Source organism: Malus domestica, chromosome 12 (assembly GCF_042453785.1).
Source record: "Malus domestica chromosome 12, GDT2T_hap1".
Classification (NCBI taxonomy): Eukaryota; Viridiplantae; Streptophyta; class Magnoliopsida; order Rosales; family Rosaceae; genus Malus; species Malus domestica.
This window is the reverse complement of record NC_091672.1, coordinates 23153913-23174094: the sequence shown is the minus strand read 5'-3', so window position 1 is coordinate 23174094 and position 20182 is coordinate 23153913. Positions and strand designations below refer to the sequence as shown.

The window sequence follows — 20182 nt, the reverse complement described above, 5'->3', positions numbered from 1 at the left end:
ATGTCTCGGTTCATTCGCACGTCCAATTCCGAGGCCACTGCAATGACTGTATGTCAGAAGAACGTCGGTTAAAACCGACGCAAATTGTCTTTTATTTCGACGCTAGGCAAATCTGTAAGAATAACGTCAGTTTTAACCGTCGCAATATGACCCTATTTCGACGCCAGTAGTATCCTTGCAGTCAAAAGTGTGTCAGGCTATGTGTATCTAGGTCGAGTCAAAGGTTGTGTCGGTTTTAAGCGACGTAATGTTTTCATATTTCGATGCTAAGTTTTTTTCCATATTTAAGCTTCTATATTTCGACCTATTTCCGTGTGTTTCCTTTTCATTCTCTCATTTGACTCTCTCATTTGACTCCCTCTCCTTCTCCATCTTCTTTATTCCGCATTTCTTCCATGATTCCTTTACTTTTGCTATGGATAGTAGTAGTGATCATCAACGTTATGAGGAACTTCATATGGAAGAGGAGGAGGTCGAAGCTGGTTATTTTTCCATATTATTATTAGTTTCGTTTCTATTTTTTTTTTTTTTTGTGTGTGTTTAATCTACTATTATGCTTAAACTGAAAATTTACAGTTGTTTCCTACTTTTTTGGTGTGTTTTAATTGTGGTTTTTGTATGAACAAGGAACATCTCAACGGAGGCGAGGACCCTCAGTTCCCAAATTGACGAAATAGCTTTGTTCATTTGATATGTCCGGAAAATGCATTAGTGATAATTCTAGTGCATTTTCAAAATATGTGGCATCGGAGGTTAGAGACCACAGAAATCTCCCATTGGCGAAGCATTGGCGTAAGATTAAGGATGTAGATAAGGAAGCTTTCTGGAATAGAATTAAGGTATAGATATTTTTATTTTTACTAGAAAATAAAAGAATAATTCAATGATTGTTATAATATTTGACTTGGTTGATTTTTTTTTTTTTTTTTTTTTTTTTATGGATGTAGGGAAATATTGTTTTTAAAGATGCAGATATACCAAAAACTCCTTTGATCCGCTTTATGACGCTTAAGGTTGTTGAGCATGCACATAAAGAGTTTAGAAATAAGTTAAAAAAAAGTATTATACCGAAAGAGCAGCAGAGGAGCCTCGCCAGCCTCCTCCTGATGTGAATCCTACCGAGTGGGTTAATTTGTTGGCATACTGGAGTGGAGATAAAACAAAGGTAATCGTTATGTAGTTTATTTTGTTATAACTATAAATTTGTCTAATAAATTTTTTATTTTTATTTTCAGGAGGTTGCTGAAAAAAACAAGATTAATCGGCAAAGGAAAACAATGAACCATACTACTGGTACAAAATCTTTTGCAAGAAAGCGGCAAGAATATGTATGGATTGTACAATTTGAAGAAATGTTATTTTAAATATTCTATAGTTGTTATAAATTTTAATTTTAATGAGGTTTGCTTAAAATTGTTCGTGTGAAATTTTATTTTTGGTAAAGCGGAAGAAGCATGGGAAAGAAGACGATCCTGTAACCTTTTTTCGTGAATGTCATACACGAAAAAATGAAACTTGGATTGATGAAACATCGGAGCGTACATGGGTAATTTATTTTGCTGTGTTAGTATTTCATTGTTATTAATTTTTATTATCTATAGCTTATTTTTCTGTTTTATGAATGAATTTTTATTTTTAAAAATTGTAATGCAAGGCAACAATGGAGAGCAATCTGCAAACTTTGATTCAGTCGGGGCAAGAGGATAATGAAGATCTTAGGACCCGTGTGTATGTTGATACAATGGGTCCTGAGAGGTATAATAGAGTCAGAGGATACGGTCATGGGGTGACTCCTGATATGGTGTCCTATGCGTTTTCTTCATCTTCTACATCAATTTCCTCCAAGAGGTCATCTAACAGTGCAATGGCATTGCTGATGACTCAAAATAATGAGTTGAAATTGAAGGACGAAAATAACAATAAACGGATTTCAGACCTAGAGAACAAGCAAAGTCAGATGTTTGTGTGGCTTTTCCAAAGATTTCAGCCACAACTACAACCACAACCACCGTATAGCCCGGGAACCCAACAGTCAGGCCAGAGTCAGCCTCATCCTCCTCAATAGTCGGGTCAAAGTCAGCCACCCCTGCATATCCTTATGCTGGCCATAATCAGTAACCTCTGTATCCTATGTATCCGATGCCTATGCAGCCCACGACATACATGCAGTAGTCGCCTCCCATGCCTTACATGCAGGAGCCGCCTTATCAAGTGCCAATATATCGACCCGAGATGGCTGCTCCTTGTCTTGAATTTCCAGCTGGGGGGTTTAATGAAATGCTTGCGGGTGTTGGATCTGATGTGGATTTGTCGAGGATGTTGACATCAGATATAGGACCTCAAGGACGAGAAGGATATGTGCCACATTCAGGCACAGATTCAGTTCAGTAGTTTATTTGGTTCGCTTTCTTGTCGGCTAAATATGACACTTTAATTGTTCTATCTTTTTTATTTTTTTATGTTATGTTTGTAATGTCAGATTTAGTAGTTGTTATGACGGATGAGTTTTTGTATATTAAGTGGAACGTTAGATGTACAATATTTGTGTATTTTGGCACTATTTTTCTTGTTAATTATTTTCATTAATGTTTATTTTGGCCTTGGAATTTATTATTGTAATTATATAAATTTTTTCTGTTACAATTAATTGAAGACGAATGCAGTTTGTCGGTTTTTTTTATTATTATTAACAAAGGTGGTGTCGGTTAAGACCGTTATTAGTTTGCATATTTTATTTATTTAATTGTTATTTGACGTCAATTTATGGGATATTAAATTGATTTAATTTTATTTCGATGTCGTTTAAAAGAGACAGTAGGATGGATATTTTACAATTAAATTGCTAATGAACGTCGCTTTAAAGCGACGTAACGTGTACGTATATGTCGGTTTAAACCGACGTGAATTTTAGTGTCGCTTTAAAGCGACGCTGTTTAGTGGCAGTTTAAGCCAAGAAACCGACACTAAAGCCATTTCGTGACGATAGCAATAGTGTCGCTTTGAAAATGCGACATTACATTGTTTTGTGTCGAATTTTTGCCAAATTTCTGATTGAAATCGGATTTCTCGTCGGTTTTTGCTCCGACGGTGATAGCATATATTGTAGTAGTGTTATACATGTAATTACACATTATTTTAACCCATTTATAACATTCATGTTTTCTATATGTATTTTTAACATATTATCGAAGAAATAAAAATATTTTAAATAAATTAAAATTTAAAATTTAAAAAATGCCAAATTTTTTAAATTTTAACGAAGTTGTCGAATAATACATGTACATGGACGTATTTTTAACGTACCATACCTGGTCCGTTCCTTATTTTTTGAACAATGCTTGAAAGCAACGGGATATTTAATATGTACCAAGAATAAGAATTGTAATCACTATTATTTTATATCGTCGAGATAATATTCAATATTACATAATTGAAATAAAAAACAAAATAGAAACTGAACATGCTGACTTGTATCGTAGATTGAGGTTTGCAGTGGCGAAGCTACAGAGGGACTGGGAGGGGCGTCAGCCCCTCCCCTCGCCGGAAATTAAGCCCAGGAGGGTGGTTCCGCCCCTCTGGTCTTGTCGGAATTAATGGCTACACCTGCACTGCATATCAGTTTCTATCTGGGTTTCTGCTTGAGTTTCTGCTGCTGTGCAGTAGCTTATGTTTTTGTTTTCAAATCCCTTAAATGAAACGGCATCGTTTCATTTAAAAAGAAACAAACTCCTTACTAAAACGAATCGTTTCGTTTGATAGGTTAAAAAAAAAATAAATAAATAAAGGGAACCATTGTCCCGTGCCTTTAAAGCAGCCAACACTTTTTCAAAACAAAACTCCTTTTTAAGAACCAATCAGAACAGCCGTGCCCCCCCAAATCCCAGCAGCAGTTTCAATTTCAGCGCCCTCCGTCCCGTTCCGTTGTCCCTTATTTCTCCTTCAAGCCGAGCCAGCCAGCCGCCAGCCTCTAGCAACCAACCTACTGGTTGGTTTTTCACTTCTCTCTCAATTTTGGGTAAATTTTTTAACTTTCTAATTTATATTATCCCTAACCCTAATTGATTAATTAATACGAAATTTTAGTTTATTAATATAGAATCATAGAGTAATACACTAATATAGTTATTGATTTTTTATTTTTGCGTATAAATATGAATCCTATGAATGATTATTGATGAATGAAATTATTGACTAGAGTAAAAATTGAATTCTGGATTATTGATTAATTGATTATTGATATTAATTTATGAATTGAATTTTTGTGTATTAAATAATTTATATGAATATTGGTATTGATTAATTGAATTGTTGGTTTAATTAGTTAGTACTCATATTGACTATAGTATAGTTTACTCTAGGATTAAGAGTCTAAGACTTTTTCTTGTCTTTTCCATATACAGTTACATAATGGAACGATACTATAAGAAACAGTGCTTAAATCCTCCTTCAAATATTTCGGCTAGTCCTTCTTCGAATATTCCGAGTAGTCCTCCTTCGAATATTCCAAATATTCATTCTTCGAATATTCCGGGTAGTTCCCAACAAAGTGAGGTCACTGAGTTGGATGAAATACTGGCTAATCTTCCTTCAGACCCTGGACATAGATGTCGAATACTTGATTATCCACCTAATTATCGTGAAGCAATTCGTCGACACTATCTCCAAAATAATCCTTGTCAACCTAAAGACCACATCATGCCCAGAAAAGTTAGCAACAATCGATGTTTTGTTACCCGTTGGTTTGATAATTTTAAGTGGTTGGAGTATAGTATAGTAAAAGATGCTGCATTTTGCCGTTATTGCTATCTATTCAAGTGTGATTTTGATAAAGAGGGAAATGCCGGAAGTGATGTCTTCACCGAGATTGGGTTTACAAATTGGAGGAAAGGACCCGAAAATTTTCGAGATCATGAGGGAGGTGTTGGAAGTCTTTATAATAAAGCTTTACAACAAGCTAGAGATTTGATGACGCAAAAGCAACATATTGAAACATTTGTGATTAAGCAAACTGATGAAGCTCGCATTAATTATCACACTTTATTGTGTGGCACACTTGATTGCACAAGATGGTTGTTGCAACAAGGTTTGCCTTTTCGTGGCCATGATGAATTGTTCAAATCAAGCAATAGGGGTAATTATTTGGAGCTTATGCAATTTCTTGCCGATCATAATGATAAAGTTAGGAAGGTTGTGTTTGAGAATGCTCCCGAGAATCTCAAGTATACTTCTTCCGATATTAAAAAAGATCTTGTCCGTGCTTGCACCATTGAAACTATTGGTGCAATTACTAAAGATATGGAAGGTACATTTTTTTCTCTTTCGGTTGATGGATCACGTGATTCTTCAACTAAAGAGCAAATGGCGGTGGTATTGCGTTATGTGAACAAAGAAGGAGAAGTAATTGAAAGGTTTTTGGGTGTGCAACATGTCTCATCTACAACTAGTAGCTCGCTTGAAAAGGCCGTTGAGAGATTATTTGCTTCAACAAATTTGAGTATGTCCAAGTTACGGGGACAAGGCTATGATGGAGCTAGTAATATGAAAGGAGAACTCAATGGCCTTAAAGCAAAAATTTTGAACAAGTATCCTCAAGCATTTTATGTTCATTGTTTTGCACACCAACTTCAACTAGCTCTTGTAGCCGTTGCAAAAGGAATTGAGGGTGTTGCCATTTTCTTCAACAATGCTAGTATTTTGGTCAATACTATTGGATCATCGTGTAAGCGTCGTGATGCATTTAGAGAGAAACAACTGGAACAAATTAAGAAAGCTCTTGATATTGGTGATCTTGAAACGGGTAGAGGGTTAAATCAAGAGAGTAGTCTCATGCGTCCTTGTGATACACGTTGGAACTCACATTATGGTACTATAATTAGTATTATTGTCATGTTTGAAACCGTGGTGGAAGTGCTTGAATGGATTAAAGATGATACCAACCAAGACAGTTTCGGTGAAATAAGTCAGTTATTTCATAACATACAAACTTTTGATTTTGTGTTTCACCTTTTTTTTATGAGACTCGTATTGGGAATTACAAATGAGTTATCACAAGCATTACAAAAGAAAGATCAAGATATTGTGACTGCAATGACGTTAGTGGAAGTATGCAAGCAAAGATTACAATCCTTGAGAGATGATGACTTTGGGGACTTACTTGATGATGTACAAAAGTTTTGTCAAGAGCATGATATTGTCGTTCCTAACATGAAGGATTTGCATTTCGTACCCGGAAAATCAAGGCGTAAAGCTCCAAGACTCACAAACTTCCATTACTATCATGTGGACCTCTATTTTCAAGTCCTTGACACACAATTAAAGGAATTGAATGATCGCTTTAATGAGGTAAACACCGAGTTGCTTCTTTGTATGGCATGTTTGAGTCCGGTGAATAATTTTGCATCTTTTGACAAAGCAAAAATTGTTCGTCTAGCTCAACTTTATCCTCAAGATTTTGATCGTATGGACCTCATGAACCTTCCAATTCAACTTGACAATTACATTTACGATATGAAGATGCACAGTGAGTTTTCATCATTGAGAGGAATTGGTGATCTTGCAAAAGAGTTGGTGAAGACTGGGAGGTTTGCAAGCTATATATTAGTGTATAAGCTTCTTACATTGGCTTTGGTTTTACCGGTTGCAACCGCTTCGGTGGAGAGAGCTTTTTCTGCTATGAAGATTGTGAAAACACCATTGCGTAACAAAATGGGAGATCAATGGTTGAGTGATAGTATGCTTGTTTATATTGAGAGAGATGTATTTACTTTTATTGATAATGAGCCTATTATGCGACGTTTTCATGATATGAAACCTCGTCGGCAACAATTGTAATTTGTTTGTATTGATAAATTATGGAAGACATTATTATAGAAAATGATTTGGTTGTTGCTATTGTTTTGAACCTTGTACTCTTTTAACTTCGCCCCTCCCCCCGTCAATTCCTGGCTTCGCCACTGGAGGTTTGCATATTGTTAATGTCCTAAAGACATAATTTTAGTTATTTGTTGTCTTGAAGTTCAATAGACATTCATCTCCCATGAGTCAACTGTCTATAAATGAAGGACTAACACCAAATAGTTAATCTCTGACGAACAATGTATGTTTTTGTCAAGCAAATCTTCGGCTCATGACTCCAATACCAGAACATTCAAATAAGAATTCCCCAGCGCCCAAGACTAAACTTTTATCTTTAGTCGATCCCTTTCAAAACATGACAAGCCACTTAAACTTATAAAGCCTATATAAAACCTGGTTTTCGCCGATGTGATTTGTGTTAATTCTGAACTTGAACCAAAGCATCCTTCAAAAGTAGCAGATTTGCAGTTGTAGAGCCCTAGCCTGGGCCCGTTTACTAATTAGTGGGTTTTGGATGCGGGCTGTGTTTAAAACGGATCTAATTAACTAACCAAGATTGAAAGGAAAGTCCAATCCATACTGGTTCGCTCGTTCCTATTCGTGTAGGAATTAGGAATAAAATTATATTTCTTGGATTCTAACTCAAAATTTCTCACATGGAAGGGGTTGACATTGATACAAAGTCAGCTCCAATTTTAATCATACGACTAATATATCTTAGTCCTCTTTATATACAATTAAAGAATTGCTTTGTCTTCCTTTAGAAAGACCTCACTTCTTAATTGAGAACTCGAAGCCGGCTCAAAATAGACATAATATATCTATTATTCATTTTCCACAAGGATTTTACAAATTCGTTCAAATGCAGCTGGTCTTAACTATAGTGATTGATAGTACTACGTGGTGGAGTCACATAGGTCATTGGTTGTCCATGATCCCAACAACTTCAAAATCTCTATGTATATATGATTGTGTATTTGTATTTAACCCCAATAAACAGTTATGGAAAACTAAATCATAACTTCCGTCTTCTTTTAATTTTGTTTTCTTTTATCATCCATGAGTTGAATATCAGAGTGCGGAACGAACAAGACTAACAGAATAATAAGATTATTGTTAAACAAACTAGAATGCCGAAACGGCTACAAAACCCTAAGAGACTACATTGTGAATGACTTATTATTCATGCTAAATTACAAGTTATATTTATAGAAAGCAAAACCTAAGAAACCCTAACTCGGATGGGCTAGGCCCAATTACTAAACTAACAAGCAAAACTTAAATACTAAAATAAACCTAAATACTAATATTTTCCAACACCCCCTGTCAAACTCATGGTGGTATACGACATGAGTTTGCAAAAAAGTAGATGCGGACTGGCTCTGTTAGGCGGACTGGCAGGCATGCAAACTTGACTTGACTTGATTCTTGACTTGACTTGACTTGATTCTTGATTCTTGACTTAGCTTGATTCTTGATTCTTGATTGCAAACTGGCAAACTGATTCTTGATTCTTACTGGCAAACTGATTCTGGTTCCGACTAGCTAGAGTTAAGAGTATGGAAAGAACCCGTCACTAAATGGACGAGATTTCCATATCTCAATTGTAACAACGAATGAACAAACACAACACAATCACTCAAGTGGTCACAATTCCAAGCACTTGAATGATGAACACAAAACAATCTCAATCAAACCAAAAAATGGCTGGCAAACCGCCTATATTTTCTCTTTGCCCGTGTGGGCCAAAAAACCTCCAACTTTTTCTTTCTTTTTTTCCCTTTTTTTCCCCCTTCCTTCTTCCTTCCTTTTTTTCCTTCTGTGTGAACCAACAACATCAGCCTTTTTTTTTTCTTTTTCTATCCTTTCCTTCCTTCCCATTTTTCTTTCTTTTTCTTTCATGCGAACAAACAGCAGAACCTTTCTGTTTTCCTTTTTTTTCTCTTGCAAACAATCAATACCAACTAACAATCTAAAACAAATGACGACAAAGGCAAACAAATTGATACCAATGAGAACGGATTGTACCCTAAGGATTGAACCCGCTCTGATACCAAGTTGAATATCAGAGTGCGAAATGAACAAGACTAACAAAATAATAAGAATATTATTAAACAAACTAGAATGCCGAAATGACTACAAAACCCTAAGAGACTACATTGTGAATGACTTATTATTCATGCTAAACTACAAGTTATATTTATAGAGAGCAAAACCTAAGAACTCCTAACTCGGATGGACTAAGCCCAATTTCTAAACTAATAAGCAAAACCCAAATACTAAAATAAACCTAAATACTAATATTTTCCAACAACATGTCTTTGCTTTCTCTTTTCTTGTATGTGACTTTATTCTACGACCAAGTGCTCAATGAAATGCCAAGTCTTGGCAGCCTTCAACATTACTAGACAGTTTACTACAGTTGCCCTCAACAAGCCTTTATTGATCTTAGTAGTTGTCGACATACGTTGGCGTAAGCTTTTGACAAATTGTGCAAGAATTGGTAAGTGCCCACCAGATACTCAACAATATAGTCCAATGAAACTTTTTTTGTTGAAATTATGGCCCCACAACTGACGTGAATGTGTGATGGACACCTTAAGAAGTATCCCTATCTCGCAAGAGCAGTAAGGACCTAGATTCTTTGTTAATCAACCCCTCTGCATGCAAAATCTTACCAATTCCTCCTGTTCTTGTTTCCATATTTATTTTCATTTTGGTAGAAGCAAATGAATTATCATTTGCCTCAACTTGCAATACTAAAGTCTATAACAGTATGAAACATTTTTAATGTGATGATCACACCGTCACATGATGTTACTAATTTACACATTATAATATTGGTAGATGATAGTTAGCATACTCATAGTAGTGTGAATTGATACAATTAAACGAGAAGTACGTGCTATTGCTTTTTTTTTTCCTTTTCACTCTAATAAAGCAGCAGCCTCTTTCACAAGCAAGAAAGTGCTTATTTTCTACCAAATTAATCGGTGATATATATGCACAAGAACTAGGAACAACCTTCACAAAGAGTAGGAAAAGTTAGGTTTTTGAACCAAGTAATGGAAAACATGACAAGGATTTCCACCCTCTCATCACATTGCCTACGCAGCTCAAAACAGATGATATACACATGGGTGGTGCTATCCACACATCTATTTTACTTATCTTACACTCTGTGTTAATTTTTATTATTTAATATTTTTTCAATCCATTCAATCGGTGACTAAAAATTATGAGAAATGTGTAAAAGATGAAAAATGATGTGTGGACAGCATCACCGTATATACATATCACCTCAAATAATCAACTTTTGTTGTGTATTACTATTTCCCAACAATCACTTTTCAAATTGAAAATTATAAGTAGTTGATGCAGCAAGCCACTCTTTTTAGTTATAATATTATATATTTGCTTTGTTGCAATGTATATTAAAACATGTTTCATTTGTTTGGATGCCAAATGTGCAACTTAATTAAATATATTAGAGTGTTCATTGGTTATTAACAGATATGAAATCTCTTCCACTTTCTCCACCCTTTCAACTTTTTTTTTCTTTTCTTTTTTTCTGTTAATGACACCAACGACCGAAATGATGCACTAAACAAAATAATAAATAATTCACACAAACGATTCACTAAGCGTTTTTTTTTCTTTCAAACACGATTAACTTTGAATACGTGCAATTATCTGCAAAGGCTACATGCAGGGGCGGAGCCAATTCAGGCTTAGAAGGATCAGCTAAACCTTCTGCCCATTTGCATCACTATAGCAATAATGTAGATCTTTTCTAACATTTTGCCAAGTTTGTTCAGCTTTGACCCTTCTCACCCTAGTAATTATTGAATTCCTTACTAACATTGTTTTGGAATTTTAGTCAAAATAAGTCAGGAATAGTCTATATATAATAATTTTTGGAATGATGATTATCAGTCTAATGTGTAGATATATTGAATTTATTATATTATAAACAGTCATAAGACACTAAAAAGAAAAATAATAGAGATAATGCACAATTAGAATGAATCAGAGATTATATATTAGTATTTAAGATATATATTGTTTATGGATGTGTATTTTTCTATTTTGATGAACAACAATGAGTTCAATTTTTTTAGCTCTGTTCATTTTCAATTGTAAGTGGGAAGTTTTAGGCTTGACTCTCAATGTGTGACTTAGTTAAATCTCTCACTTCATGTAAAATTGACCACCTATGACAATATTTCTGACTCTGCCACTAACTACATGTATTCTATTTATAAATTTAAACAAAAAAAAACACTATTATTTTAAATGTACAAATTTACAGTTCGTCTCATATTCGTTGTTTCATCACTTGGTGCCATTTGGGTTGCCAAATTTTATTTTACGCATGGCTGAAAGGCATGTCTACGGAAAGCTCAAAACTATTGGAGAGAAGAATCACAATACTTTTGTATAAACATTGAGGGAACACAAGAAAGCCAAAAAGTGGGCGGGGGTTTTGTGACTAAGGTATATGTGGTCATAAATCAAACATAAAAAGCTAATAATCAAAATTAGAATAAAGGTAGCCAAAAGTGCTTTTGCTATGCAACTTGCAGAAAAGTTGCTTCTTTGAAAAAAGAAAGTGGGTAAACTTGTCACATAATAGTTGAGTCTTAATTCTCGTCGGATTTTTTTTTGAGAATCTCGAAGATTTGTGAATCGTGTTTGTTTATCGTACATCATACGATCAGAAATTATTTTAAATAATTTTATTTAAAAATAAGCATAAATAGTACTTGACAAAAATTGATCACACGATGTACGATGAATGAACACAATTCACGAATTCCCAGAATCCAGAGAGGATCTTGTTGGCTTAATAGTTCAAATTTTTTTTGTAAGGATAACCCATTCTTTATAATTTGGTCATGTTGCCCCGAGTATTTTGTCTAGTGGGTGGGACCAAAATAAGGTGTACAAGGCAATATGGTGGGCACTAGGCTTTTCATAAGGTTTTTGCATAAAGCAAACAATAATTTTAGTGCCAGCAATTAGCAACAGCAAGCAACTAAACAAAGGGTCCAATTCAAAGAGAGATTTTTTAATGTGCTCAAAATACGGATACATATATTATATGTCATTATAAAAGTGTAATTATTTTTTTCAAGTATCTTCCCACTTATATAATGATATACAACATATATGCTTGTTTTCCGGATACTGAAAAATCTCTCCAATTCAAGGAATGGGAATAGAAACGGGAATAGGGATAGGAATTAGAATACGGATTGTGCTATTCTTGTCCAATGTTTAACTGCCTAATGGATGTTGTTTGGGATTTACCTCCTAGATAAAACATGGGGGGAAATCTTTTAGTTCCAATGAAAAAAATGACACGTGAGACATACAATGATTATCCAAAAAATTACTTGATCTTAGTCAAGCACAAAGTTGGTGGTAATTCTTATCCCAAATTAAAAAAAAAAAAGGTTGGTGGTAAATAATCCTAACTGCTGCAATGAGGAGAGCTCCATACATATGTAAACTACATGGAGCTTGGTGGAATGACTGCTCATCCACAGTTAACCCTAGTCAACTAAAACAAGACAGTTCTCAGTTTCAACCGAAATAAGCAAGTGCGCACTTGGATATTAAGATCAAACGCGTGGAGGACTACTTATGTTAAAGAACTATCATCATTAGAGAGTTTTCAACCATAACATTGTTACTTCAACATTGGTCTTAATACCGAAGAAATTTCAACTATAACGCTACATCTTAGAAATTGGTCCATTAGAATCTTACCTTCCGTCCATTTAACTGAACAGTTGAAGAATCCTTACCCTTAGAATAATGTTTACTAATCAAGAACTAGGGTCAGGAGGAATCATATTAGTTAGAAATTGGGATAAGCAGAAATCAATCGAAGTGAGACATTAATTCATTCCACTTATGTAAACGCATCCTTCTCGTCATTACCGAGTACTACGTGGATGGTTAACAGTTTCATATGCTTGATGATATCCATGCACAGGTGACTTATACAGTCAAGATCATTCCATCCACATTGCAAATTGACTGGCAAGAAGATCCCTTTTGTCATGAAAGTGCTTTCACGCATAAACAAAAGTCAAGATTATTTTTCTCAAAGAATCCAAAGCCCCCATATGTTGAGGTCCAACTAAAAATTAAGTAATGCAGAAAATTGACATAAAGATTGATTAGTCATAACATTATGGCTTAGATGTCCCATGAAATACCGTAGGAATAGGATTAGGGGGACTTTTTGAAGTTTTTCTTTATATGGCACAGTACACCTTAAGAATCATTAAACCATGATTCCCCTTGTTGATTGCATTTGGCAGTCAACCAAAATCCAAGGCTATCCAGATATCACTGACAATTGGCTTGCTTTTGAGGGTGGGAGGGAATTTGAAACATTTTTAATTTATTTTGTTGTACGGCTCTTTGTGGAGAATTATTTCACAAAATCAGAATTTCTGTTGAATTATCAAAGTTTTGGACATAAGATTTTTAAATGCATAGTAAACGTTCTTAATTACTTCAACTACAAGTTTATTACACTCCACAGGTAACGTTTTTGAGAAAAATTACTGCATTCATTAAACATACAATCAGACTAGAAGAAATGTGCATATGCCGCCGAGGGGCTAAACCACCATATATATGTGACCCCTCGCAATTTTTTTTTCCTTTTAAACACTTAATCTTGTCTTTGTTTTTTCTATTAACTCTCACGCTAAATTCCTTTTGAGTTGTGTATTTTTCTAATATGAATGAGTATTTTGATTCCTCTCGCTTGAATTAGTGTCTCTTGGTCTTAGCTTAGGGTCAAGATTCGATCCAATTAAGGGGCAGTCAGATGCATTATATAAAATCCTTTTTTACCTAAACGAGTAAGGGGTGAAGAGATCCAATTATATTTTTGTCACTTGAAGTAATCCACTGGACTCGGGCATCCGTGACATGGATTGTGTAAAACCAAGCATAGTTCTTTTTTCTTGCATTAAAATTATTTTAGTACCAACGTAATGAGAGAGATACTAACAATATTTCGTGATAAAGAGATAGTAATGAAGTTAATACTGTGATAGTTTTAAAGCACATAAACACATTTATGCGTGCATTTATACAAGTAATGGTGGATGTGTATTGGTACCAAGGTGGTTCCAGGTCCATCGAGTTTGGGAAATGTACATGTGAAGATCTTCCGATGACATTCCGAATGTTTGGTATGGATCTCTTTTGAGTCTATCAGTGTTTGATGTAATGTCTGTTAAGCATATCTCGACAAGTTATGTCGACAACACTCAATAATTTTCTTGATATTACTCATCAAATTGTTTCGGCATATGTCAATATCTGTTCATATGCACAACATAATTTGACTGACGACAACAATCTCACCAAGTTTTCTACGAAATGCCTCAGTGAATAAAGTGAATTTTTTTTGCTCGTTTCGCGCTACATTTCTATCTAAAATAACTATTATTTTAACATTGAGACCCTCAAAGTTAGAATTTTAAATCCACTACTGGATATAAGTCATGTAACAGACAAGATACTAATGGAGAATAATAATCTTAGTTTCACTCAAGAATCTACCCGTTCCACTACTTTTGGGTTTCGATTCAAATGCTACAGTTATATACCGCATCGATGGTTTAACTGTGCAAAAAAAATCTTAAAAGAAAAGGGGGATGTACCATAAAATCGCTTTTTGCAGAAAATTATACTTGATATAGAATATTTATAAACAGATGCAAATTTTCAATCCCAGATTACTCTTTCGTTTCTGACTATTTACTCAAACTCGCAAAGCACACAACCAGAACATTACAAGTGATCATAAAGCTCAAAGCTTCATGTAAATACGAAGATGAACTAACTGATCCTTTTGTAGAGCTACGGACTAACACAAAGTCCTCATCAACTTTTGTCCACCATAGGTCGAGTAATGCACCCTCCTCCCATTCCAAAACATTGAACTAATGCACGAACGTTCACTGGTATCGCATTGATTGCATCTCAAACCTCGCATTGTAATGTCCAAACTGAGATCCATGAAGACTGCCACTCAGAAAACTTTGCTCCTCAAGCTTAGGTACGTGTGTAGACATCCCACAAAACGGTCCCATGAAGTTGTTGTTCCCATTTGCAGAACCAACCAAATGCTGTCCCTCATCGGCTGATTTCCAGTCAATGCTCGTGCCGGTCAACTTCTGATGCTGGTGTGGCTGCTGCACCACGGTTGAGGAATGAGCCGATGATGGCGGGCTCTTAGTACTGTCAGGTGAGGACGGTTTCACATCGAGGAGATTGACTGTTGTGATATCGTGGATGCTAGATCTTCTCTTGTCCTTCCCTCCTGTGAGTTGCCTGATAAAGTACTTTTGTGCATGACTAGCAACCTGAGTGGGCGTCCTTGTGGTCACAAAATTTCGAGAGATGTTTCTCCAGTCACCTTTTCCATACTTTTTAAGGCCCATCAGAAATTGCCTGCAGTACAATTTTTACAGAAGCTTCAACATCAAAAACTGCAGCAGAACACCACTAGGAAGCAAATCCAAAAGCACTTTTCTAGTAAGCCAATATTTTAAACAGATTATTTACTGTTCATGTGTATATTAAATTGTACGAATTAAACCTAATTTACCAGATCAAACAGACTTTAGCCCTCAAAACATCGTAATCTTAGCTTAAGAAGCTCTATATACCATTTAACTTTGTTCAGCTGGATTTTTAACTGTACTTTATGTTTATCTTCTAAGCTTTTCAAGTAAGTAAACTATTATGAAAGGCTTTAAATCCCCGACATGGGATTCAAGCTCTCAACAAATACCAGGACAAAGAAATATATCACATATTCAATAAGTAAGTGTACCTGTGTTCTTCTTCTGTCCATGGCACCCCTTTCTTTCTCTCCTGATCAGCGGGCCTAGTCGAGGCACCTCGCTTTCCACCAACACTGTAAAACTGCTTCAACCCGTCAAATCCCTGATCGTTAACCCACTCCAATGTGAAATTGTTACTGGTGTAACCAGGAATTGGGATAAGCCCGGCTTCGATATCACTGACATCTTCTTCTAATTCCTTGTACTGTTTGATGACATCTCCGACAGTCTTTCCGGGGATCATAGCCGCCACACTGAGCCACCGCTCGGGCGTGTCCTTATCGTATAAAGCGAGAGCATTTTCGAATAGCTTGTTCTCTTCTGCAGTCCAATCGGCTCCCTTGCTCTCTTGAAACAACCAATTGGAGTTTTGCAGATTTGGAGAGAAAAATTCCATTCCTCTGAACATGGTTTTTTTCAAATAGTTTGGCCGATCTGGGCAACTATTGAATCACATAGCAAGTATGCCAATGAGTGTTTCTCTCTCCTCTCTCTCTTTGAAAGCTCAAAGAGAGAGAAAACCCAGATAGGAAATGCAGAGAAGTGAAGGTCCCTGTGACCAAATAGGCTTAATTAATCAAGGCGTAGTATTTGGAAAGGAATCTCGGGGGGATTTAGCGCAAGCACGTGTTGTGGAATCTGAAAAATACCCAACCTTTACAAAACCCAAGGGGAAATCCAATAAGCAAGTTCGAAAATATTAGATCTTAGATTGCCAAAGATAAACCCTAGACGGCCAATTCAGAAATACATCGAAAGGAGTAAAACCCAGATCAAGTTTCCAAGAAAGATTGAAGCTGGCAGAGAGAAATGAAAACTTCAGAAGATTATAACGAAAACCCAGAAAAGAAAACAAGAACCCAATTAAGGAAAGTGGAAAAAGGAGAGAGCTTTTTGCATAGCTGAGCTGAAGAGGAGAAAGTTGATGTTTTCTTTGCTGGGTTTGCAGGTTTCGGAGTTAAAGCTAGAGAGAAGAGGAGAAGAGCGAGAAAGGAGTGAACGCAGAAGGGGATTGTGAGACTGAGCGATCTATGGAACAGTAACAAAGTAGAGAGAGAGAGAGAGGGAGAGTGAAAAATGGAGAGAGGTCAAGTTGTTGAATTGTGATTGGTGGTATGGGTTTGTGGGCGCAGCGAGTAGAGAGAGAAGGGGAAAGAGTAGAGAGAAACTAGGGAGAATGATGCCCAACTGAACTAAATGTTGAGACTTTGAAATTGACAGCCTGTGATTCGCTGATTGGTGACAGAATGCGCATGTGGGCCTTTTGGTAATTGCGCACAGAAACAGACCAATTTATTTTTAGGAAAACTAATGAAAAGAGCTTGAAAACTTTGAGTTTTAATGATAAGGACAAAATAAAGGGCAAAGTGAATAGTACCAGGATTGACTTTTTAGTGTTAAAATGTGGTTTTTCGTTAAAGTGAACAGTACCAGGTGCTTTTCGTTAAAGTTCCCTTTATTTTTTTCCTGTAAAAAATCCCAGATAGAACTTTATATTATATTTTTTGAAAATGCGAGATTATTTATATTAAGTATTGATTTAGTATTGAGGTATTTTTATAAAAAGTGGGGATAAAAAAAAAACTGAGCTAAAAAGATTGTTTATTAAGCATTTAAAAACAACTTATTTTCACAGTTTTTGGTGAAAAAAAAAGTTGAAAACGTGAGGCAGTAAAAATGAGCTTATTCTCATAGCACAACAGAAGCAGTTTTTTTTTTCAAAGCACAACAATACAAAACTAGCTCTAAGACTACACCCAACCCTAGGCTAAAAGCCAAAATACCCCACTTATCCCTCCCCCACCCAAACACAACCCAACCCAAGCCAAATGTCAAACCAAGGCCAAATATCCCCCAAGATTTAGCCCACAAAAGCGTGGACTCGCCCAAAATTACCCCACTCTTAGCCCGTTCACTCTCCCACTCGCCCCACACGGTCCATGAGCCTTCAGCGCCCAACAGGGGGGCCCACTGTCAAGCCGCTATCTGCCACAACCCAGAGCCCAACGGCTCTTTTCTATATCCAACGACTGGCATTTTTGGACCGTTGGTTGATCCAACGGTCCAAATTCAAAATTTATTTTTTTTAAAAAATGTTATTTTAAAATACATTGAATCCAACGGCTGAGATCGAATATAATCAAATCTAACGGTAAAAAAAAGATCTAACAGCCCAAATTTAAATCGAACGGCTAAAATAATTATAAAAAAGGTAAATTATTTAGTAAGCCCTCAGGTTTGAGGTCTATTACAACCCCATACAACATCTTTCAAACATTTCACTTTCATACCTCACGTACTATTTTATTTCAAAATAATATCTCTGATAAAATTTTCATCCATTGGTCTGTTAAATGCTAACGTGACTACCACATTTGTGCTGATGCGGGTGCCACATGGTAAAAAAAAATTTATACATTAAAAATATTAACCCTATTAAAAACAAAACAAAACAAAATGAAAAAAAAAACAAGAAAAATCCAAACCCAAAAATCTTTTCCCGAGTCTTTCTCGGATCTCTCACTCTCTTAGGTCACTATTTTCTCTCTCTCTCTCTCTCTATCTCTCCCTTGGACTCTCTGCATACAGTACACCTACGCACACACCCATCTACACACCCACATCACCCACCCCCACCTCCCTCACAACCCCCGACCCAGAACCCTCATTCCAGGTCTAAGCTCTTCAACATTGATGACGACCGCAAAGGAGTGCCAAGAAAGTTCGATGTCGAAGTGAGAGATAAGGAGAAGAACGAAGCTGGAGACGAAGGTAATGTTTTGGATTTGGATGCAGATGTAGATGCAAAGTTCAAGATGATGAAGGAGTTGATAGATATGGAATGGGAGAAGAAGAAGGGTTATTTGAAGGACATTGTAGGGACATTTTGGGGGACGGCGTCGGTTTTGAGCAAGAAGGTGAGGTAATGGCGGCGGAAGCAGAAGATGAAAAAGGTTGAGAACGAGGGTTTCATGGCAGAGAAGTAGCAGGAGATCCAATCGGATGTCAATGAACAAGCCTCGAGATTCCTGGGACTGGTATTTAAGTCTGAGAGCAGCCCAGCCGAGGCTGCCCCGGATGGTTTAAGTTGTGGAAGAAAACTGGGAAAGAGGTGGGATGGGGGGTGTTGCGGGGGAGGTGAAGAGAGTGGAAGAGATGAGGTGGTCATGGGGAGGTAAAGAGAAAGGAGTGGGAAAAAGAATGGAGGGAAAGTGAAGAAAGTAGAGGAGAAGTGGGTCGGGGAAGATGGGTTTAAGGTTTTTTATTTTTTATTTTTATTTTTTATAAATACTATAGACATTGAAATTTTGGTGAAATAAATATTGACAATTGTATTAAAATTACAACCTCCATTCATTTAACCTACATCATACATTCATTTCACATACATCATACACTCACCTCACCTACAATATCCACTTAATTCACCTACAACAATCCACCAAATCCACCTACTTACTTCAGCAAACAAATGAATGGTGGTGATTCATTCTCAAAGCCTATAAATAGGCTTCTCCATCAAGCAATGGAGGGAAGATTTTACATACATTCTCTCTACTCCCAAATTGGAAGAAAATTCACATCACACCAAAGCCTTGAAGCCTCGAAGCTCTAAAGCTCTCAAACAAATCCCGAAGAATCAAGAAAGCCCTCTTCGTTCTTCGTCAAAATCCTCTTTCAAGATCAAGCCCCCAATGGCCCTTGAAGAAACTTCCACTAATTCAAGATCAAGCCCCGACGGCCCTTAAAAAAAATGTTCATCATTCATCATCCGTTCATCCTAAATATCAAGCCCCGACGGCCCTTTAGATCAACAACATCAAATCTACCCATTACAAAGATAGAATCAGAGGCTAAATTTGTACAAGAGATTGTAACCCCTAAATCATTAATACAAATATTATGTTGTACACGTGTTCTTGTCTCGTTCATCGCAGGAATTCCCGTGTTTACAAATACATTTTTATAATTAATTATTTTTAAATTCAGAAAAATTATTATTTTTTACCACGTGGCAGCCATGTTAGCTTTTAATGGAACAATGAATGGAAAATCTAACGGATGTATTATTTTGAAATAAAATATCATGTGAGGTATGAAAGTGAAATGTTTTAAAGATGTTGTATGAGGTTGTAATAGACCTCAAACCTGAAGGGCTACTATGTAATTTACCCTTAAAAAAATTATTTAACTCAAAATTCACCCAAAAACTCTATAAATACCTATGTATTTGTTCAAACATCCACACAAAACTCAATTTTCTCCTACAATTCTTCCAATTTTTCTTTCTACCACTTCTTTCCATTTCCAAATGGTTCAACATGGCAAGAGAGCATATTAGAGGTCATAATTGGACCTGTGAGGAAGATGTTGCTTTATGCTTGGCATGAGTTTCTGTTAGCGAAGATGGTGCAATTGGCACAAATCAAAATAAAAAGATT

General features: G+C 36.1%; 3 protein-coding genes across 3 annotated transcripts; 2 read left to right on the top strand and 1 right to left on the bottom strand.

Moving 5' to 3' along the window:
* The first annotated feature begins 692 nt into the window (after positions 1-692).
* LOC139189885 (uncharacterized) lies at positions 693-2065 on the top strand. Its single transcript, XM_070809146.1, has 5 exons — positions 693-839; positions 948-1013; positions 1236-1328; positions 1445-1546; positions 1655-2065. Exons 1-5 carry the CDS (start codon positions 693-695, stop codon positions 2063-2065), a joined length of 819 nt encoding a protein of 272 aa, XP_070665247.1.
* Positions 2066-2181: 116 nt separating this feature from the next.
* LOC103406971 (uncharacterized) lies at positions 2182-8340 on the top strand. Its single transcript, XM_070809145.1, has 5 exons — positions 2182-2371; positions 2480-2533; positions 3494-3578; positions 4401-6581; positions 8322-8340. Exons 1-5 carry the CDS (start codon positions 2182-2184, stop codon positions 8338-8340), a joined length of 2529 nt encoding a protein of 842 aa, XP_070665246.1.
* Positions 8341-14563: 6223 nt separating this feature from the next.
* Positions 14564-16939, bottom strand: LOC103450544 (transcription factor DIVARICATA-like). Its single transcript, XM_008389913.4, has 2 exons — positions 15731-16939; positions 14564-15345 (listed from the first exon to the last, which is right to left on the bottom strand). The coding sequence occupies exons 1-2, from the start codon at positions 16147-16149 to the stop codon at positions 14850-14852; spliced, it is 915 nt and encodes a 304-aa protein (XP_008388135.2). The 5' UTR covers positions 16150-16939; the 3' UTR covers positions 14564-14849.
* Between the last annotated feature and the right edge of the window lie 3243 nt (positions 16940-20182).